The 23,584-nt window shown below is 39.6% G+C and overlaps 1 protein-coding gene and 1 long non-coding RNA gene across 5 annotated transcripts in view; one reads left to right on the top strand and one right to left on the bottom strand.

The window, feature by feature from the left end:
- SACS (sacsin molecular chaperone) overlaps positions 1 to 3,476 on the bottom strand; it is a 77,105-nt gene extending 73,629 nt beyond the window's left edge. For both annotated transcript variants that reach the window (XM_073226558.1, XM_037001912.2), the window contains exon 1: positions 3,079 to 3,476. In XM_073226558.1, coding sequence (XP_073082659.1) covers positions 3,079 to 3,098 — 20 coding nt within the window. In that variant the 5' untranslated portion in view covers positions 3,099 to 3,476. The remainder of the gene's footprint in view (positions 1 to 3,078) is intronic.
- LOC118969020 (uncharacterized) lies at positions 3,242 to 14,162 on the top strand. Of its 3 annotated transcripts, none has more exons than XR_005056906.2 (3): positions 3,242 to 3,372; positions 3,467 to 3,707; positions 7,176 to 14,162. It is a non-coding gene; the product is annotated as an uncharacterized lncRNA (long non-coding RNA). The 3 variants fall into 3 exon arrangements; XR_005056904.2 differs by lacking the exon at positions 7,176 to 14,162 and adding an exon at positions 5,738 to 7,061; XR_005056905.2 differs by lacking the exon at positions 7,176 to 14,162 and adding an exon at positions 5,738 to 7,060 and having other exon boundaries at positions 3,467 to 3,611.
- The last annotated feature ends 9,422 nt before the right edge of the window (positions 14,163 to 23,584 follow it).

Raw genomic sequence — 23,584 nt, 5'->3', positions numbered from 1 at the left:
TCATTCTCCTGTGAGCCCATCCAACTCCCACCTCCTTTTCTTTTTGTTCCATCGTATAAGGTATTTCTTTTTCAGATTCATTGTTCTCTGTCTCCCCCGGCTGGAATGTAAACTCACAAACATCAATACCTATTTCAATTTCATTCCCTGATGCATTGGCACGCAGTATATGCTCAGTTCACATGGGCTGAATGAGACTTTAACAGCAGCAGTTCGTCTGGAGATCCTAACTGGAAGGGCTGCACTGCACCCCCAGGTTGGATGTCGAGGCGGATGCACTGGGCAGACCCCAGAGGGACGCAGGAGAGGCGGGTCCAGCGGGGACGGGGCTTGAGCCTGAGCAAGCCTCTCTCCTGGAATGGACTTCAGAAGGCTGCCTGGAACCCTCTTTTCAGTGAGCCTCCTGGGCCTCCATCTCTCACCCACCCAGCCCAGTTTTAACAAGAATCCTGCTAAATCAGTTTAGCAAAAATCTCTCTGCCCTTCCTATCTGATCACCCCAATAGCTAATCAAACTCACGCCCTCACCCTTGATACCTGATCACCCTGGTCACCTTCAGCAAGAATTCTGTCCAGGTGGTTTAGCAAAGATCCCCACCCCCCTCCCATGTCCTCTTATCACATTAATACATCATCGGAGCAATCCCCTCACTCGGTTCCTTGGCTCTAAATTGCCAACTGTCTTTGCTGTATTCGGAATTGAGCCTAATCTCTCTCCTCGATCACAACGCTCATAACACTCCAATAGTCCTGAATAAAGTCTTCCTTGCCGTTACAAGTATCAAAATAATTTTTTCTTTAACCAACCCTATGTATGAGTCTGAGCAAGTCACATAACTTCAGTTTTCCCATCTGTCTACCAACACCCATAAGAAAGGATTTCAGACAGTGCCACCAGCCTGAATCAGTCCCAAATATGCCAAGCTCCCTGGCACATAGTAAACAGATCTGTTCTCTTGCCATCCTAGGGGATGGTTTCCAAATTCCGGGCCACCCCTCTGTACCCAGGAATCTGCTCTTTGTGCTGGCACATCCTCATGCTCCACAGTCTGCCCTCCTGACAGCAATGGAGAGAGAACCAATCCCAAAACAGCCTTCAACAAGTGAGATTAAGTCTCAAATTTTAGCTTAAATATTCAGATGGTATATTCAGCAACATACCTCCTTTCATTGTAGCATAACATTTCAGATAAAAAGTCAGATAAAAAAACTTAAATTTAGCTTAAATTTGAAACACTGAAAAACCCAATATTTGTTGTTTTCTTTACCTTCAAAAATATTTATTCATTAGACAGAGGAAGTGTTTCAGTACAACTTGCCTCCTAGCAAATCAGGATTAATCAGGACTGCTTGTTACTTAACTTTGTGAATGCATAAGAGTATTGAAACTACTTAATGGATTTCATTTTTACTGACCAATTAGGATATTTGTAGCTGTTTATCAGATAGATAATCTAACTTATTTTCCCAGAGTATTTACATAAGGCCAGTACTCTGAGAACGGCCTGAGTGTTAACGCTGTGGTGCTGAGCAAGGCTTCACCGCCTACACCCCTGAAAACTTGCGGTACAACACCCCAGAGATCAAGCAGCCCAGACGGGATCGTTCTTAAAAGCTTTACAAATTGTTATCTTGCTCCAGGAACAAGGAGACCAGGCAATCAAGTTTTACACATATACGGTCTTAATAAGACAAGTATTAAATGTCTCAGTAAAAGTGTGTTTATAAAAATATTGATGCTTTGACTCAGTTCACGTGTATTCATAAATGTTGCTTTTTCTAGTCACATTTTAGTTTTAAGTAGGTATATAAATAAGCTTTAAGTAACTAAGTACATAAATTCTGAGGAAATTCTAAAGTACCCAAAGTCTATGTAATCTGTAAAGATATACTCAAAATTAGTATAATTTTTTCCAACTATAAATAGAATTTATCCCCTAGTTACTGCAAAGACAATCTAATCTGCTTATTTTTCAACATCTATCTGTTGTATGTTGAAAAATCAATCCTGATTGTTGAACATTTCTACTTAGCATCAAATTTATGACAGCATCAATGATTCTTTATAATCACATCTCTTTAAAATAAATTTATAAATGAAATTATTTCTGACAAATCAGTTAACTGGTAAGTTCAATGAAAATGAATTCACCTTTAATTTGAAAAACATCTACTTTCAAAACTAAAGAGGAAGCACTATGTGGAAGCATTTCAGAAGGTAAAAAAGAAAAATCCACAGAAATACTGTGAGATAAAATGCATGCTGATACGTGAGTACACTTGTCTCATATTTAAACAATTGAGCACCACTAATGGTAAGAAAATTCATCTCAGATGGCTTCTTACAATACTAGAAACTAAAACAATCAAATATCCTAAGTCTTTTTATCTGTTGACATCATTAGGTTACAAGATGTGAAAGTTTGCCTGATCTCTATGGCACTAAAATTTCATTTATTGAACGTACTATTTGAAGGCAGCATTCAAAACCAATGAAAGAGTGTTTTGCTATATGCTTATGAAAAAAAAAGACGAGCACATAGAAATTTCAGAGATTACTATAAATATATATAAATATGTTTTTGCATAAATCCTCAAGCTTATAAAATAAGCATATGTCCTTATAAAACAGCAACTAAATTTGAGGAAGGTAGCAAGCATTATTTTTATCATCAGTTTATAAAGGAAAAGCAGGCTGCTCACTCTCCTTTCTCAAATTACTTCATGCAATTCCAAGTACTTCACCATTGTTTATATAACATTTTTCAGATAATCAAATGGCCAGTAAGAGGTACTAATTATACATCTGATGAAGGAGAAAATGGGAAACTGTCCATTACAACAGCCACAGCAGGAGACAGAAATCCAAAACCATCTGGAAAATGTAATGGTCTGGGGCCGGGGCTTTGAACTAGCGCACACAACTCCAGCTAGAACGGGAGGACCTACACTCCCTACACACTTCTACTTCCAGAAAGCTCTCCTTTGGTTTGCCTACCTGTGCTTCATTTGGGAAAACCCAGAGAGCCTTAAAATCTCAATGCAAACGGTTGTAGTTTAGAACAATAACTCATTTACCTATTCCCCTCGGTCTCCATGTTCACTTCCGGAGTATCTGTTTGTGCAAACCATGAAAATATTTTCCTTTCTTCTAAGCCTTTCGCTAGTGTTCCCTTTAAGTGGGCGTTCCACGTTCAGCTCCGCCCGGCCAGTGAAAAGCCTGCCTTCCCCTCCGCGTCCTCTCATCATCCGATGCCCGAAAGCATTGTCACAGCCGTGTCCGTGCTCCTCCGAGCAGGGGGCCGCTGCAGTCTGAACGTCGGGGCCGCCTGGATTACGCCTTCTCACCCAACAGGCCACACAAGTTCTTCGGTAAATAGTATTGATTCGCTAATTGTTTTCTGGCTTTGCCTCAAAGCATAAGTAAGCTCTTTTCATCTGAGAAACTCCTGCGTTTCCTTTGAAGGCTGGGGGAGGACGCGGCGGAAGATCCTGGAGACGGTGTTCCTCACCTCATCTCAACGGAGGTTAAACACTCGCCGGCGAGCACCCTGCTTCTGGCCCCGGTGCTCCTGCATCTTGGCATCACTTCTGCGACCCTGAAAGAAAAAGTAAGGGAGGGTAAAGGAAGGAGCAGGGAAACGGCCTCAGCGTAAAGGCACTGAAATGTGATTCCTCGTGGAACACGGCCGTGGTTCTCCACTCAGGTGACTTTCTAATTATAAACTGCCCGTCACACCGCAGCCCTGCTGAAGAGCACGGCATTAATCCCTCTCCTCGCAACCAGGGGCACACGTGTGTAACTAGACGGGAAACCAAAAACATTTCTACTTAATTTAGTTTCATTTTCTCACTCCCATACATTGCTTCTCATTCCTCTATTTCCCTGACTTCTTCCAAGTGAAATATGTGCTTCACAGGATGTGCCTTTTTTAAAGGAACAATACCCTTAAATCCAAAATATAACTTTACACATAATACATGCTTGAAAGCAAAATATCTATACTACAAAAGGAAAAAAAAAATGTGTCTAAAAGCCAGTCTTTATTTTGCTCCTAATATTCTCAATAACCATTGGTGCCTGTGATAGTCTAAGTTTTAAGAAATAAACTAAAAAAGAAAATGACAAACTTTTACAACAATGATCAGAGGGACACATGAGATTGCATTTTGTATCCATTCATGCAACTATCATGGTTATAAATACTTCATAATTTTCAAGGTGATCTCCTAGATATTACCACATTTCTTTGTGATAATATCTTCTTTGAAGTAGACTGAACAAGAGACTTAGAATTGCTAATATATGCTAAGAAACTGGGTCACATGAAGTTAAGTAACCTTAAATGCACTCAACTAGGAAATGAGGGCCTGGAAACTGGAAAACCAGCTCCTGACTTCTTACTCTGTAGCTGCTACCCAACCATGCTTCATTGCAGACAAAAGTGATGCACAGATAATAGTCTAAGCTATACTTCCAATGCCATAGATTCTTGGATTCATTAAAACCCATGAAAAGGACTAAAAATTCACTGTAAACACTTCCCCAGCAACTTGCTATAATAAAAACAGTATTTCATGGGTGAGATTAATGGAATAAACCAATCCAAAATCCTATTATTCTTTCATATAAAATCATATATCCTAAAATTTTGATTGCCATGTGTCAAGAACTAGAGAAACTCTATATTTAAAATTACAACTAAAGAATTAAAATTAAATGAAGAAATTCTATAACAGGATGAAATCCTTTTGTTTGATAGTGGATTTTAGAAATAGGACTCTTCAACTTGAAATGTTTAAGTTAAGAAAGATTATGTATAATAAAGTGGAGAATTATGGTCAATTTCTTTGTAAAACAAAGAGGACTGGAGTAATTCTATGTTATTGCCACCTGTAAAAATCTGATTCCAGACAAGTATATCTATTTTTAATTCATCAGTAATTCTGAGAAAAGGAATCAATCCAAATATGTCCTTGAAATAAAAAAGATTTTGTCAGTTAAAATGTCATTTTAAGTATAACCATAAAATATGAATATATTGCAGAACAGATACAGGTTTATGACAAAATAGGAGATTCCAAGGGAAGTCTGGAATTAGTTGTACTTGAAGTAAGGCTGCCAAGGCTTTGCCTTCAGCCCGCAAAGGTCACCTGTTGATGGTGTTCTGTCTCCGTGGGAACATTAGAGGGAAATAAATACAGATCTGAGTGGAACGCTGCATGTTCATGCTTATCAACCTCACTGAATAGAGAGTTCCATCTCTAACTCCAGTTTATCAATATCTTTAAAATACATATTCCGTAACTGGAATATTACTTCGAATTACATGGCATGTTTCATACAACTACTAAAAAAAAAAATCTTTGAATAGTTTTTCCTAGATATCTCTGAGCCCTAATGAATGTACTATTATCAAGCACATTTATTTCTATCATTTCTAGCAACATATGCGGACTTTGCCCAGTGTATTGCTTAGGCCAAGATACAGTCTTTCTCCTGCCTGCACTGAGTTACCAGTCAATACTCTTGTCAAATGTGCAAGTACATTAACATACATGATATGTTCTCGATGAGCCCATGCTGGGTCCCAGGGACCACTGTGTCCCTGTCTAACAGCTCCCAAACTCTCTCTCTAGTAATCCAATCTTTAAATTTAACATCACCTCAATATTTAACACCTAACCCACAATTTAGAATTCTGAAAAATATTATTTCCTTTATTGACATTGGCAGGTTTGTAGATGTACATCTCTGCAGGAGCTGTCTTATTGCTCAGAAACTACCCCGGGTGATTGAACAACTGTGTATGCCAATGAGATCGTGCATGTGGATGAGAGAAGGCAACCTGTTGCCTGGAACATCAGTTTCCCAAACTATAGTCACTGATGAATCACCCTCATATTTTTTTTTCATATTTGTGATGGAACATAGTTGCATTATGGAATTAATGGAATTTTGGGGGTATCTTTGGCCTATTTGTGGACCAGCTGTTCATTATTTAATATTTTTCCTTAAAATGGCTCTACTTAAATAAATGTGTTACAAAAGGAAACTTCCCATCCACAAAATGAATGGAAACCTAGTATCATGTGTCATAAAGAGGGTAACTACAATGATAAATAAAATTAATGCAAAGGAAATCTTATTAAATTCTGGTTGGAGACAAGCACCATGAGAAACACTGAGTCTCTGACCTGTTCTTCATGACAAATGGAGATTAGTAAATTTATGGTTACATTTACAAGCCTTTAATGATTTCACTTGGAATGAAAAAAGGCCGAAAATAAATATCCATTTCAAGAACTTAGAAAAAAAGTAATGGGGATAAATCAGATATGAAATCAAGATGAGAGCAGAATTAAGTGGAAAACAAAGATACAATGGAAAATACCAGCAAAACCAAAAGAAGTGTTCTTTAAAAATACTAATAAAATTGGCAAACTTGTGGCAAGACTAGACATGATAAAAACAAAGATATCACACATATACAGAAAAACAATATTGGGAATGAAAATGGGATACACCAGAAATCAAATAAGAGAATATTATAAAGACTTTAAGATAACAAATTTGCAAATTTTGAAAATAGACAAATTCCTGGGAAAAAAATGAACTACCAAAATGAATTGAAAAAATGAGTCAATCCTATTGAAAAGATTCAATCACAGACATTTAAAACCTCCCCACAAAGAAAACATCAGGCTGTATGGTTTTACTGATGAGTTGTATTAAATTCCAATAAACAGATAACACTAATATTTTATAGATTTGACCAGGCAACATAAAAACAGACAACAAGGCCAAATAATTTCATTAGGCTGATAATATTCCCAAATTAGATTATCTAAACTACTTTGGGACAATACAAAAAAGGAAAATTACTGGTTAATCTCACTTAGGAACACAGATGAAAGTACATATTAGCAAGCTGAATCCAGCAATGTATAATAAAAATAATACCTTATGAGCAAATTGATGGATTTGTCAGAGGATAAAATTCAACATCCATTAATGACAAAAAGAAAGGAAGAGAGGGAGAGGAAGGGAGGGAGGGAGGGAGGGAGGAAGGAAGGAAACAAAAACCATTTGGTAAATAGCAAGCAGACAAGAATTTCCTTAAAGGAAAACCTCATACTTCCTGTCTCTACTTCCATCCAACATTTTCCTGCAGGTGCTGGCCAGTACAAGACAGAAAAAGCAGAAGAAGAGCAAGGAAGGATAAAGGGTGGGAGGGGGAAACAAGACTGTCGCTATTCATAGATGGAATATTCCATAAAAATTTAAAACAACTGAATTAATAATAAAGTGTATCAAGATTGCTGATACAAATTCTATATACCAGCAAGAGGGGCTTTTCAAGGCTTTTTTTAAAAGAGCCATTTATAATAACAGGAAAAAATAATTTCCCTTGCAATGATTGTAACAAAATGACTTATAAAGAATTTTAGAAGAAAATGGATAACTTTAACAAAAGACATTAAAGAGGTCCTTCCTAAAAGGGACATATGAGCTGGATAAGACAGCTAAATATAACTGAAATGTCAACTCTCCTAAAATTGATCTTTTAATTCAAGGGATTTCCAATCAAAATTCCAACAACATTTTTAAATAAAACTTGACAAGGTGATTTTTAAAGTTTTAATCAAAAACAAAGTAACAAGAATAAAGAAAGACACTCCAGAAAAGTAAAAGATTTGCTTTCCTAAATATCAAACCTTAATGTAAAACCATAATAACCAAGTTAGTTTGGTATTCACACAGGAACAGAGTAAAAAGCTTAGAAACATACTTAGGCATTAAGGGAAATATGACAGAGGTATTTGGAGAACTCAGTGGGGAAAGCTGGGCCATTTAAAAAAATGTTACTGGGACAAGTGGTTATCTGCATAAAAAAATGTATCTGTACTTCATACTGTACACAAATATCAATGACAGATGATTGAGGGTATATGTGAGAAAATCAAACCTTCGAGTTTTTAGGAAGAAATATAACAGAGTGCCTTTATTACCTCAGGATAGAGAAGAATTCCTTAACCAGCAAATAGAAAGTACTCTTCGTAAAATAACAGATGTCACATTAAAATGAAGAACATCCATTCACCCAAGGCAAGCTACATAAATCAGTCAATATTTGCCACACAGATAATTGTCATAAGTTGTGTGTCCAGGATATATAAAAAACTACTGACAATAAAAAAGGAAACAACCTAAAAAGAAAAGTGGGTGGATTGGCTTAAAGATGGTGATGTGAGAGATGAGACACAAACCTCCTCCCAAAACCACATATAATATGAAAATATAGCAAACACAACTAATACTGAAAGAGTAACAGGAAAGCAGGAATGTGGCAGATTGCCTACACCTGGGAAACAGAGCAGACCTTACTGGAAAAGGGTAAAGTACCAAAGCCCTGACCTGGCAGGACCCAAACCCTTCCCCCACCCCAGCTCACCGGCAGGAAGAAGAGAAATATAGCAGGGAGTGGGTGGAGGCCTAGGACTGCTGAACACCGAGCCCTGGAGATATGCTCTGGGAGCAAAAACTTACATTACATGGTACTCTGGAGATTACTAGGGTTAGAAAGCTAAGACAGGCAGAATACTTGGAGAGAATGAGATTTCAGATACTTGTGGAGAACAGGTACCAAAAAACAGCCACTTTGTAACAGAAGGTGACCACTCTTGCGAGACTTCTAACAGTGATAGGGCTGCTAAAGGGGCAAGGGCTGTACAGAGCTTGATGCTCAGGAGAAAGGACAGGTGGACAAAATTGTCCCGGTGCAATCAGCCCAGAAGGTTGGGAACTTTCAAGAACTTCAAGCACTCCATCGCACTGGCTGGCAACACAGCTATGAGGCCCCCTACCATGATACACAGCCTGCCACTCATTCACCCCAGCTGGCACCAGCTTGCAAACAGGCTACCCCCACCATTGTGCCTGGCCAGCCAGAGGACGAACTTGCCTATGGCAGCTACAAGTCCATAGCATAGAGGCTCTGCCCTGCATGCTCAGCCCACTGGCCCTGGCATGGGAAACAGGAAAGAGCCCTTTCCTCCAGACAGGCACCAGCAGCACTCACCTGTGATCCCCGCCATCTCTCCAGGGGCTGAGCACCTTGAGAGAGTAGAGCTTCTGAGTACTAGAGGGTGTCACCTACAAATGTGAAATGTCAAAGGAACCTGGTTCAAACCAAAATCCCACAAACACTAGAAAGATGGCCAAGTGAAACTGAAGTCACCAATCCCGCTGAAAGAGACCTCAAAATAAAAATCCTAAAAACACTCATGGAGCTACAGAAAAATATTCAAGAACTCAGGGACAAATTTAGGACAGAGATTCAATCATTAAGAAATTCCATATCTTTCTTAATGATTAGAGAATAGAAATTAGAGAAGAGAAATATGAAGAAGCTGAGGCATAGAGAGAAAAAAAGGATCTCTAGGAATGAAACAATATTGAGAGAACATTGTGACCAATCCAAACGGAACAACATTCACTTTATAGGAGTACCAGAAGAAGAAGACAGAGAGAAAGGGATAGAAAGCGTCTTTGAGGAGGTAATTGCTGAAAACTTCCCCAGTTTGGGGAAGGAGATAGTCTCTCAGGCCATGGAGGTGCACAGATCACCCAAAACAAAGGACACAAGGAAGACAACACCAAGACATATAGTAATTAAAATGGCAAGACCAAGGATAAGGACAGAATATTAAAAGCACCCAGAGAGGAAAAAAAAGATCACATACAAAGGAAAACCCAGCAGGATATCATCAGACTTCTCAACAGAAACCTTAGAGGCTAGAAGGGAGTGACATGATATAGCTAATGGAATGAAACAGGAGGGCTTCGAACCAAGAACACTCTACCCAGTAAGACTATCATTTAAATTTGATGGAGGGATTAAACAATTTCCAGATAAGCAAAAGTTGAGAGAATTTACCTCCCACAAACTGTTCCTACATGGAGGGACTGCTATAGATGGAAATGTTCCTAAGGCTAAATAGTTGTCACCAGGGGAAATAAAACCACAGTAAAGAAAGTAGACCAATTAATTACCAAGCAAATGAAAAATCTAATCAACTACCCCCAAAGTCATTCAAGGGATGGACAAAGAATACAGAATATGATACCTAATATACAAAAAATGGAGGAAGAAGAAAAAGGAGGGGGAAAAAAAGAACCTTTAGATTGTGTTTGTTATAGCATACTAAGTGAGTTAAATGAGACTCTTAGATAGTAAGGAAGTTCCCTTGAACCTTTGGTAGCCATGAATCTAAAGCCTAGAATGGCAATAAGTACCTACCTATTGATAATCACCCTAAATGTAAATGGTCTGAATGCACCAATCAAAAGACACAGAGTCACTGAATTGATAAAAAAACAACACCCATCTCTATGCTGCCTGCAACTTCAAACCCAAAGACATACATAGATTAAAAGTGAAGGGATGGAAAAGATATTTCATGCAACTAATAAGGAGAAAAAAGCAGGAGATGCAGTACTTGTATCAGACAAAACAGACTTCAAAACAAAGAAAGTAACAAGAGACAAAGAAGGACATTACACAATGATAAAGGGGTCAATCCAACAAGAACATATAACCATTATAAATATATATGCACCCAACACAGGAGCAACTACATATGTGAAACAATTAATACTAATAGAAGTAAAAGAGGAAATAGAATGCAATGCATTCATTCTAGGAGAATTCAACACTCCACTCACTCCAAAGGATCAACCAGACAGAAAATAAGTAAGGAGACAGAGGCATTGAACAACACATTAGAATAGATGGACCTAACAGACATCTACAGAACTCTACACCCAAAAGCAGCAGGATACACATTCTTCTTAAGTGCACATGGAACATTTTCAAGAATAGATTATATACTAGGCCACAAAAAGAGCCTCAGTAAATTCAAAAAGATTGAAATTGTACCAACCAGCTTCTCAGACCACAAAGGTATGAAACTAGAAATAAATTACTCAAAGAAAATGAAAAATCCCACAAACACATGGAGTCTTAACAACATGCTCCTAAATAACCAATGGATCAATAACCAAATAAAAACAGAGATCAAGTAATATTCAGAGACAAATGACAACAATATTTCAACACCGCAAAATCTGTGGGATGCAGCAAAGGCCGTGCTAAGGGGGAAGTATATTGCAATACAGGCCTACCTCAGGAAAGAAGAACAATCCCATATGAACAGTCTAAACTCACAATAAATGAAACTAGAAAAAGAAGAACAAGTGAGGCCCAAAGTCAGTAGAAGGAGGGACATAATAAAGGTTAGAGCAGAAATAAATAAAATCAAGAAGAATAAAACAATAGAAAGAATCAATCAAAGTAGGAGCTGGTTCTTTGAAAAAATAAACAAAATAGATAAACCCCTAGTCAGATTTACCAAGAAAAAAAGAGAGTCTATACACATAAACAGAATCAGAGATGAGAAAGGAAAAATCACTACAGACATCACAGAAATACCAAGAGTTATTAGGGAATACTATGAAAAATTATATGGTAACAAACTGGATAACCTAGAAGAAATGGACAACTTTTTAGAAAAATACAACTTTCCAAGGCTGACCCAGAAAGAAACAAAAAAACTGAACAGACCAATTACCAGCAACGAAATTGAAATGCTAATCAAAAAACTACCTAAGAACAAAACCCATGGACCAGATGGTTTCACTGCTGAATTTTATCAAACATTAAGTGAAGACCTAATACCCATCCTCCTTAAAGTTTTCCAAAAAGTATAAGTGGAGGGAATATTACCAAACTCATTCTATGAGACCAGCATCACTCTAAAACCAAAACCAGGCAAAGAAACTACAAAAAAAGAAAATTACAGTCCAATATTCCTAATGAACATAGATGCAAAAATACTCAACAAAATATTAGCAAACTGAATTCAAAAACAGATCAAAAAGCTCATCCATCATGATCAAGTAGGATTTATTCCAGGTATGCAAGGATGGTACAATATTAGAAAATCCATCAACATCATCCACCACATCAACAAAAAGGACAAAAACCATATGATCCTCTCTCCATAGATGCCAAAAAAGCATTTGACAAAATTCAACATCCATTCATGATAAAAATTCCCAACAAAATGGGTATAAAGGACAAACAAGTACCTCAACATAATAAAGGCCATATACAACAAACCCACAGCCAACACCATACTTACCAGCAAGAAGCTGAAAGGCTTTCCTTTAAGATTGGGAACAAGACAAGGATGCCCACTCTCTCCACTTTTATTCAACATGGTACTGGAGGTCCTAGCCACAGCAATCAGACAACACAAAGAAATAAAAGGCATCCAGATTGGTAAAGAAGATGTTAAACTGTCACTGTTTGCAGATGACATGATATTGTACATAAAAAACCCTAAAGAATCCACTCCAAAACTACTAGATCTAATATAGGAATTCAGCACAGTTGCAGGATACAAAATTAATACACAGAAATCTGTTGCATTCCTATACACTAATGATGAACTAGCAGAGGGAGAAATTAGAAAACAATTCCATTCACAATTGCATCAAAAAGAATAAAATACCTAGGAATAAACCTAACCAAGGAAGTGAAAGTCCTATACTCTGTAAACTACAAGACACTCATGAGAGAAATTAAAGTAGACAAAAATAAATGGAAAAACATCCCATGCTCATGGATAAGAAGAATTAATATTGTCAAAATGGCCATCCTGCCTAAGGCAATCTACAGATTCAATGCAATCCCTATCAAAATACCAACAGCATTCTTCAATAAACTAGAGCAAATAGATCTAAAATTCATATGGAACCACAAAAGACCCCAAATAGCCAAAGCAATCCTGAGAAGGAAGAATAAAGCTGGGGGAATTAGGCTCCCTGACTTCAAGCTCTACGACAAAGACACAGTTACCAGGACAATTTGGTACTGGCACTAGAACAGAATGGTAGACCAATGGAACAGATTAGAGAGCCCAGATATAAACCCAAGCATACATGGTCAATTAATATATGATAAAGGAGCCATAGACATACAATGGGGAAATGAGAGCCTCTTCAGCAACTGGTGTTGGCAAAACTGGACAGCTACATGTAAGAATGAAACTGCATTACTGTCTAACTCCAAACACAAAAGTCAACTCAAAATGCATCAAAGACCTGAGTGTAAGTCATGAAACTATAAAACTCTTAGAAGAAAACATAGGCAAAACCTCCTGAATATAAACATGAGCAACTTTTTCCTGAACACATCTCCTCGGGCAAAGGAAACAAAAGCAAAAATGAACAAATGGGACTACACCAAAGCTAAAAGCTTCTGTACAGAAAAGGACAACATCAGTAGAGTAAAAAGGCATCCTACAGAATGGGAGAATATATTGGCAAATGACATATCCAACAAGGGGTTAAAATCCAAAATATATAAAGAACTCACATGCCTCAAGACCCAAAAAGCAAATAACCCTATTAAAAAATGGTGGAGGATATGAATTCCCCAAAGAAGAAATTCAGATGGCCAACAGGCACATGAAAAGATGCTCCATATCGTTAATTATCAGAGAAATACAAATTAAAACCACAATGAGATACCACCTCACACCAGTTAGGATAGTCAACATCAAAAAGACTAGGAACAACAAATGCTGGGGAGGATGCAGAAAAAAGGGAACCCTCCTACCCTTTTGGTGGGAATCTAAATTAGTTCAACCATTGTGGAAAGCAATATAGAGGTTGCTCAAAAAAACAAAAACAGAAATACCATTTGACCTGGGAATTCAACTTCTAGGAATTTACCCAAAGAAAGCAAAATCTCAGATTCAAAAAGACATATGCACCCCTATATTTATCGCAGCACTATTTACAATAGCCAAAATGTAGAAGCAACCTAAGTGTCCATCAGTAGATGAATGGATAAAGAAGATGTGCTACTTATACACAATGGAATACTATTCAGCCATGAGAAGAAAACAAATCCTACCATTTGTAACAACATGGATGGAGCTACAGGGTATTATACTCAGTGAAATAAGTCAGGCGGAGAGAGACAAGTGCCAAATGATTTCACTCATTTGTGCACTATAACAATAAAGCAAAACTGAAGGAACAAAACAGCAGCAGACTCACAGACTCCAAGAAGGGACTAGCAGTTACCAAAGGGGAGAGTTGGGGAAGGGTAGGAGAGAAGGGTGGGAGAAGGGGATTGAGGGCTATTATGATTGGTACACATACTGTGGGGGTGGGGGGTCAAGGGAAAGACAGTGTAGCACAGAGAAGAAAAGTAGTGACTCTGTGGCATATTATTATGCTGATGGACAGTGACTGCAGTAGGGTGTGGGGGGACTTGATAATATGGGTGAATGTAGTAACCACGATGTTTTTCATGTGAAACCTTCATAAGAGTGTGTATCAGTGATACCTTAATAAATAAAACGAAAAGTGGGTGCAAGACTAATTTGTACGTACCCTTCTGCATGTATAATATTTTAATTTAAAAATTAATAAGAATTAAATTTGTACTACAAGTTGTGTCTTTTACCTGGAATAATATTGAAAATAGGTTTATAACATGATGAATATATAATGACACCTTTGAAACAAGTGTCTTGAACAGCTTTCATTTGTTATCATAATAGCTGTTAATTAAGAATGAGTGGAATGATAGTCTATGCAATATGAGTTTTTTAAAATGAGGAAAGAAGGGAAAGGAAGTGATGGGAGGCAAAAAGGGAGAGACTTGCAAAAGAGGTCAAATCCCCATTCCATGAGCTCATTTCTTTGGTGCCTCCTTGAGTAGCACCTACTCCTTCCAGCCATCCTCTCTGTTAAGAGACCACGCATCCTATACCTTGTGAAACACCCATCAGAACTTTTCCCCCAAAGCATTCCTAAGTATTCCTTAGGGTTCCAAAGATCCTATGGTACCAGTAAACCCTTCCTAGTTAATATGAAATTCTGCACGTGGTATTTAAATCACAGTACCTTGCACTAGTGTAGTCCTTTAGAATTACTTACATTGTTTCATGCGACCCTCAAGATGACCCTTAAAAGAGGTAGCACAGATAGTTTCCTCATATTATAGGTTCAGAGAGAGACTCTGAAAGAGTTTAAAGCATGATAGAAAGAGACAAGGTGACTAGAGACCCCAGGCCAGTCTATGGCAAGTTATATAGATGCTCGTTTACAAAGATGTCAATCTCGGTAAACTCTAGCTCTAGAGCAGCAGTGTGGAGGGAGAGACAGAATGTGCCCACACCCACTGTGCCCCTTGGCACTGAGCCATTTCCAGGTCACACTGAGGAAGTTGCACAGCTCCAAAAGAGCTCCACAACCCTCGTTCATGGGATTTCCCCATTAAACCAGACCACTTGTCAAATACCAATACCAAAATGTGTAGAGCACATTAACATTCATAAAGCAGTTACTGTTTTATTTATTCTCATAATTTCTTTGTAGTAATCCAACACCAAAACATATAGGCAAAAGAAATATTAAAATGTCTTTTTTTATTCCCAATTCATGATTTCATACAAACAGACACATACACCTTTATTCAATTCAACAAATATCCATTTCTCGGTGTGCCATAATTATACTTTCTAAATATGCAGATATATGAACACATCTCCACTTGCGATTAGATATGTACATAGTTCTACTTCATTTTTATTATTTTAAACCCCAGAAATGCTTTTCGTTCCTTACTAATTGTATGATTAACACTGTATAGGATTTTTATGCTGTTTAATACTCCTCTTATTTATAAATCTTCATCTGACAATGTATCCATTTTTTACTTTTATAAATCCTTAACAATGACTTTGCATGGAAGATAAAAGCTAGCAATCTTTTATATGGCATCTGATATGACTGAACAGCAATCTAATGCAATTTAAAAAATAAGAAATGTGAACCTTCAAAGTAACCAACAAATTTAAGGCAGTTCCTCAATAAGCAATCAAATTCATCATGATATAACAAATCCAATACTTTTTATTGCTTTCATGATGATTTTGTGTTTATGTGGTTCATTAACATGGCCAAGAAAATTAGCATATTTCAGATTTAATATATAGTTGAAATGTTGTTGATAGTAAAATTATAATACAGTAGAATAAGATTCTCACGTAGAGATACTATATTTTTAACTTGTTAAAGTGATTTCATGGACAGCATCTCATTTTAGCTTCATCGTGACTTGGTAGGGCATCATGAACTCCATTTACAGATAGGGAAACTGATGTCCAGAAAAGTCAAAGAACATATCTTCCGGGAATGAGACATAAGTCCTTCGACTTCCATCTCTTACATTATCTCCTCCTGTTGAGAGCCTGACATGGTGCAGGCCCTTGAGTTATTACCTCCTTCTCTTCTCACACCATCCCCAGTGGGAAAGAAAGCTGCTCCCACCAGCATGTTGGGGAGAGTGGCAGCAGGGTGACCACAACTTTAGAATCACTCCATCTCCTATACCCAACTTTCCTCATCTATAACACAGGGCTAGCTTGCCCTATCCACATGCAGATTCGTCTTAAAGACAACTGGACCTACGTCTAAAGGTCCTTAATAAACTGGGCACAACTGTTGCCAATATCAGATTCCACTCTTTTTGCTAATACAATATTCTTTAACACAGGACGTAACATGACATGTATTAATGATATTGTCTGCTTGCTGATTCATGTCCTTCTCTCATCCATCAAGGGTCCAAACAGCCAAAGCTCTATAATTGCTCTTAGGGAACGGGACTGGGACATCCACCCTTGCCCGCAGTGGAATCGGTTCATTTGGCTTTGCAGCCTGAAGCCATTGCCCACAGTAATAGAAACACAGTGTGTCCATTCAGTGACCTCTTCTCCTGCCAAGCAAAAATACCCTATTTTGGCAATCTGGGCTTTCCCAATAGTAGTCGGATTTGGCACAACGTGTGATCTCATTTAAGGAGTAGGAAAGAAACCTGCCAGCCCACTTATTCACTTAAGGTGAGGATTTCTTTGAGTTACACTGAGCCCAGAGACTCGGGGTCTAAATCATGACCATTGTATAAGTAAGTCGTGATGCTCCCTCAACCAAAAGCCGCCCTTTGGTAGAGGCAGGCAGAGAGGAGTGTGGGATAACAAAGTGCAGACTTCGCCAGAATGAAGAAGGACAGAGCAAACTGCCCAGGAACCAGAACATGGATACCAGGCTGTCACCCAAGGGAATGAACAGAAACATCTTTCCTGCTTGAATGAAAAAAATATATAATCAGGAGCAATCCATTACTCTTTTTCCTCTTCGATATGACATCCCTTCCTTTTGTTGAATGGTGTCTATTACACTTTCAAACCACATCCTTTCTGCATGGACTTAGCACTGGTAAGACCCCCTGCTCTCTGGTGGGGAGGAAGGGGCCGTGTCCTGGGGGAAGCAAGGGCATCTTGGGTGACCTCTACCCCTTTTTGCTTTTTCAGGGAGTCAGCATTCATGGCACACCCTCTGCAGCCTTACCTATCGCAACAGCAGCAGTTTCCACCGAAACAGTCTTTAACCCATTTATAGGAGAGAAAAGAGCCAGAACTACCTTTTGCGATCTCCTGAGAATGGGATGCACACCATTCTAAGGATGGGAATTAGAAATCCACATTGCTTTTTATCATGTGTAACCAAATAAATTCAGACAGTGAAATTATCTATGATGTGGCAAAAATTCACCCTTGAAAGTCCCTAACATTACAAAAACAAGGAGCCACAGACAGACCAACTTAGAGCCCCAGAAAGCCTCTGCTGGAATTACCGGCAGAATAATCGCCTTGGCTCCTTAATGTCAGAACAAAACATGAGTCAGCAGAGACTTTAAAAGAGACATCTTTGCAAAATGGGAAAGTCATATTAATTTGTCCTGTAAGTCCTGTAAGTCCTATAAGTCAATAGAGCTAATTGCTGAGGTAGGGATTTGGGGGGCTAGCACTAAAACAGAAGCTCCTCAAAGTCTTAGGTTACCTCTAAAAGTTCAATTCACCTTCAAGACAAAATTTTGCATAACAATAATAAACCATATGGGTAAATTGGATCGTATATGAATTATATCTCAATAAAGCTTTTATATATTAAAAATAACTTATATGATTAAAATCTATCTCATTTGATAGTATCTGACTAATATTATCTGACATTTTGAAGGGAAAAATAATATTCATTCATTCATTTAAAAACCAACTTTTCTTTGGGGATCCTGCCAGGTAAAGCCATGCCAGAGGCTTTATTTTCCTATCACCTGAACTCTGAGGTGGGGATTATTAACCTTTTATCAGTCCCACATAGAAAGGAAAAAATTGAGGCTCTAAGAGATGAAGTATCACAACTACATGATATAGAGCCCATTTTCAAAACCAAGTTCTCTGCCTTCACATAAATAACATTTAAAATCTTGGGTTTTTTTTTTCACCCATTAGTAGGGCCTCTGGGAATATGAAGGTAAGTTGGACATAATGTTTTTCAGGACCTGAATTTTCTTAGGATAGTCACTTAGTTTAAACATTTGATAAACAGAAGTATTAATAAATGACACTAGTGAAGTGTTTGGCATATCATGGAAAACTGATAAGGATTGGAAGCAATTTATATTATAAGCTTAAAAACCTAACAAACTAACATCTTTACACTCAAAGTTACTTTTATTTAATTTACCAACTAAGGTTCTGTTAATACAGGGTTGCCAGGTTTAACAACTAAAAATATGTCTGGTTAAGTTGAACTTCAAATAAATAACAAATAATTTTTTAGTATATGTTTATCTTATGCAATATTTCCTATAATGTACCTGGAAACCTGATTAGGACCTTTTTTCAATGGTTAAATTTATCACTGTATTAAGAACAAGGAGAAAGGTTAAACCTCCACTACTATGTACAATAGTACACAAATTCCAGCTACCTCAATACTTCAAATACATACTCCTCTCTAGCACTTAGTACTTTAATGGAATAAGGAGATTTGTGAAGTTTAAAGAATCACCCATGACAAAATTCAGGTGGCTATGACTTATTTAAAAATGTTGTAGTTTCAGAACATGTGAGAAGAATATGTGGACCATACTTTCCTGACTAGAGGACGGACTCACCGTCTAGCCCAGGACAGAATGTTTAAAACAAATGTTTGTCTGGATGTAGTGCTGCTGTAAGTGGATCTCAGATTTCTCCTTACAAAACTGAGAAGGAGGAAAAAATCTTGAGCTTCATATCACCATAAATTCTAAGTGGCACAAGAAGGGGACCGTGGTATAGGGAACAGAGGGCAGTGCTTGCAGTCTTAAGACTCGCTGCTGTTCAGCAAGAAAAGCCAAGTTAGAAACATCTGGTCAACCCCATCAGTTTACAGATAGGAAATACTTGGGGCTGTATACTGTCTCCTACGCTTACATTTTATAACCTCCAAAATGGGGTTGCCTGTTCCATAAGGCTACTGTCAGAGGGAAGAGAAACAACACATATGACAGGAGCCACATTACTTGACCAAATAATTGTTATAAACTGAGTGTACCCCAAAGACAGCTATATTAATTAAGTACCCACGACTTAAAGGAAATGTAAAGATTATCTACTTTGTACCTCTGATCTTAGAGATGGGGTTAAATGACTTTCCACTTAGCACAAAGAGAAGCCATGGTCGAGCTAGGACCATAACCTGTGATTCCCATCCAGCGCTTCTTCCAATTTCATTATGTTCCCCCTTAGGTACTGGCACAATGGTGCTATCCTAGACTTGGAAATCTGGTACAATGTGCTAATTTAAGGAAAGGTGGCAAGAAGACACAAAAATAGAAATTAAAATAGTAACAGGATTGGCAATACAAAGAACAAATTGCCTACCAGGTTGTCCAAGATGAGAATAGCGACAGAAACCATCCTGATTTCCAATTTGGCACCCTTTGCATCAACCGCATTTAGCCATTCTCACTTGGACTCAATGGCAGGACAGTCACTATTCGCATCACTTGGGCCAGCATCAAGGATTTCATAGGAGATCTATCTACAAAGGGAGTTGGCCTTCCCTTCTCCAATAGAACACTTCTGTGGCAACGTGGAACGGTCAGCACTACAGGTAAGTGGTCCTTAGCATGTACTGAACATATTTTTTGGTACTTAATCAGAGCTGATTAAGATGTACTTGGTCAAAAAAGATCATTCTAAAATGCATTACTTTAGGGGAAGGATATGAGAAAGCACATTAGCAGGCTTCTGTGTGGTTGGGTGGATAGGTAGATGAGTGGGCTGAATGGGAAAAAGACAGAAGCCCTGCAAAATGGGTACATGGTGCCAAGTGCTGTGCCAGTGCCTTCCCATGCAGTTCCTTGTTTCAACCCTGTGACAGCTGTGTGAACAACAGCTGCTGGCACCTAACATGGGAAGGACCTGCCAAACACAGAAATTAAGGGAGTTCTAACTGCAGAGCCAGAGCATGCCAGAGCCATGGTTTGAACCTGCGGTTTCTGAGGGAAAATCCAGCATGACCCAACAATGCAAGAGGTGCTTCTGGCGTAAGCTCACCTTGGCCTTACAAACCTGTGATCAGGCTTCTCTTCCTATTATCTGAAGAACAGAAAACACCATATCAATCATGGGAAAGAGCTTACCAACCAAGCAAAGTACAAGGAAAATACGGGGAATACAGAAAATCTGGCTTGTTTGAAAAGGAGACTGAAGTAGTCTCGACCAAGAGAAAAGAAGGGGAAAACTGGCCAGCCCCAAAGCCAGAGAAGGCAAACGATGAAGGGCACAGCAAGAAGGAAAGAGGAAAAGGGACTGGAAAAGAGCGTTACTCGTCCAAAGCCAAAGGAGGAAAAGAAGGCTGGTTGGTCATCGGTAAATCCTTGGGACATAATCACCACGCGCATTAACCTGGTCTGTATCTGGTTATCAACGAGCAGTTCAAACAAAAATAATGTGGGAGATTTACCTTTCATGTGACAAAGAAAATGGGATCGTCAGTTATTTTCTCTGCACTGGTGGTGACACAGAGAGCCCCTCTCGGAGAGAACTTCAGGGCAGCCTGTGCTTGGGAAGCACAGGAATCGACCTGCATCCCACCTTTTACTTAAATAGAAGCAGCTTTTATCCCTCAGAGAGGACAAAATTAAGCCAACACCATGTATATATTAGAAACAAACCCAGCTCTCTGTGCTGAGGCACTAACCTTGTCTGGAGAAAAAGTCTCAGATTTTTGTTGTTAAAACTGGAAGGATACTCTTTCTAAGAATTTAATGATCGCTTCTTAAAAGAAAATTGAAAAGCTACATAAGATGTTTTTAACTAAAAAAACAGGATTTTTCAATTATTATATAACTACAATACATGGAATCATTCAAGGGCATGCTGTTTAAAATGAGGACAATTACTGTAAACTCAACTATAAGCGACTGTGAGAATCCCACTTTATTATTCAGCAGGACTCTTGACCCTACACTTACAGCAACGGGCCCGTTTTGTGGCCAAACACCGCAGCCCAGGGCGGAGGTTAGCTGACAAAGCCGGCGGCCCGAGTGTCGCCCCCACAGCCATCTCTCTAGTAACGCCGCAGCTGGCGCCTCACCCACCAACTCGCGAGCTGCCAGCCCAAACCGCACATTTTAAAAAGCAGCCATTACCCGCAGCTGCACGACACCTGAGAGAAGACTGTGTGCCCTCTCACGCGGGCGGGGACCCTAGGAAGGTGGTCACGGGTCTCCGCAAACGACTGCAGTGGCGGCCCGACCCGGTTCCGGCCCGGCCCAGAGGGATGAATGGCCCGCCCCGCCGCGGGCCGCTCTCTCCCACGACCTGCTCCACTTCCCCTCCCGCTGTCACCGAGCTGCACCCGCAGATACTCACCGCGGGCTGTCAGCATCGCGCCTCCGCGCCTTCGTTTTCCTTTTGTCCCACCGGCAGGTTGCGGCGCAACGGTCCCCGCTGCCGCCCCGGGACCGGCGGACGGCAGGCGATGCCGCAGTCACCGCGCCCCCGGCCCCGCCCCGCCGGCCCTTTTTCTTTTTTTTTTTTCTTTTTAAAGAGATAGGACGATAGTCCGCCTGAGGTTTCAATAACGCCGCAGAGTGCGGCATAGCGGCTCAAGCTGGCGGTGCCAAACAACAGGGAGTGCATTTTCAATTCTCTCCAAATCGCAAGATTAACTTTAGGAGGTAGGCATGGTGGCAAAGACTAGCCCTATTAAATGTCAGCAGTGTGACCTGAGACGAGCCAGTCGTGGGTCTCATTTACTTCATCGAAAAGGAAGAGCTGTGAACAGGCAATGTCCAGACTGGAAAAGTTACAGAACTTAAAAAAATTAAATACAAACACATCAGCCACACACTCGCTGATAAGATACAATAGCATGTTATATTTGCATTGCAGATTATAGCTCACAAAGTGCTTTATGTATTTTATTTGGATTTGGGTATTAAGTTTCAACAGTTAAAAAGAAAAAAAGCACTCAATATGCTTGGTAAACTGTGAAATGTTATAACTATAAAATGTTCTAAGTCTTCACCATTACTGTCAACGTAATGACAAGAATATTGTTACAGTAAATCAAATACAATTCTCTCTTCTCACTTCCCACAAAGGGGGGACGCAAAATACCAAGAGAGTCTGCTTTTGTAAATACCTGCCCCCTACCTGCCTTGCGTGTCCCATAGGCCTCATTATAGGCTCCCAGGAGAACTGCCTACTTCATTAACAGAAGTCTTATCTAGAATTGGTGCTTATCTAGAGTTGCTGGAGCTTTGAAGCCCCTGGTTGCTTCCTCTGAGTAAAACACCTAACCCAGCTCAGCAAACTCCAGGCCTGGAAAGGCTAGCTCTCCTGGGGAAGGCCACAGCAGGCCACAGAGGGCAGTCTTCACTTCCACGGCACAGCCACCTGTCCTCTGCAGTGCGGCCCTGTGCAGGGCTGCCACTCAAGACACCAAACCTAATTGCATCTCTTCCACATCCTAGACTCGCAGACCCAGTTATATGTGATGTCCTAGGAGAAAAGACAGAAATGTCTTGTCCTAACAAAATCACCATGTGACCAGCTTCTACCAGGAAGAAACAGTGTCCTGAGAAGCCCTCTCACCTGGCCTCACCGTAGTTCTGTGCAGACCACCAGCAGTGTGGCCCCTGCTGGGGAGCCCGGCACATTCAGAAGCTACCTCGCCTCTCGTAGGGCTATTGGGGTCGTCGTCTAGTTCCCTGCGTGCACGCCTGGTGATCTCTGTTTATAATCGTGAGCTAGTAAAGACCCAGAGGAGCAAAGTTATAAATCACAAGTATGGGTGACTCCCTACTCCCCCATCTTCCTAGGAAAGTGGGTGCTAAAGAAAATCACTGTTTTGCTCAGGGAAGGGGTGGCGGATGCACCAAGTGGAGACGCGGAGAGCAGATCACCCTGCGAGAGGGATGGGATGGCCCTGCTAGAAGGGTCTCCTGGAGAGGGGATCCGGGGCAGAGGGCAGACTTCTCACGGAAAGGGGTGGGAGGGGCAGGGCAGATGAGGGAGAGGGAGGACAAGGGTGTCTAGGACGAGCGTGACTTCTGAGAAAGAGATGTAGAAAGTGAACTTTTAGGAAGTCATCCTG

The sequence above is a fragment of the Manis javanica genome, chromosome 1 (genome assembly GCF_040802235.1).
Source record: "Manis javanica isolate MJ-LG chromosome 1, MJ_LKY, whole genome shotgun sequence".
Classification (NCBI taxonomy): Eukaryota; Metazoa; Chordata; class Mammalia; order Pholidota; family Manidae; genus Manis; species Manis javanica.
Note: the sequence above shows the minus strand (reverse complement) of the source record. Positions and strands in the feature narration are given on the sequence as shown.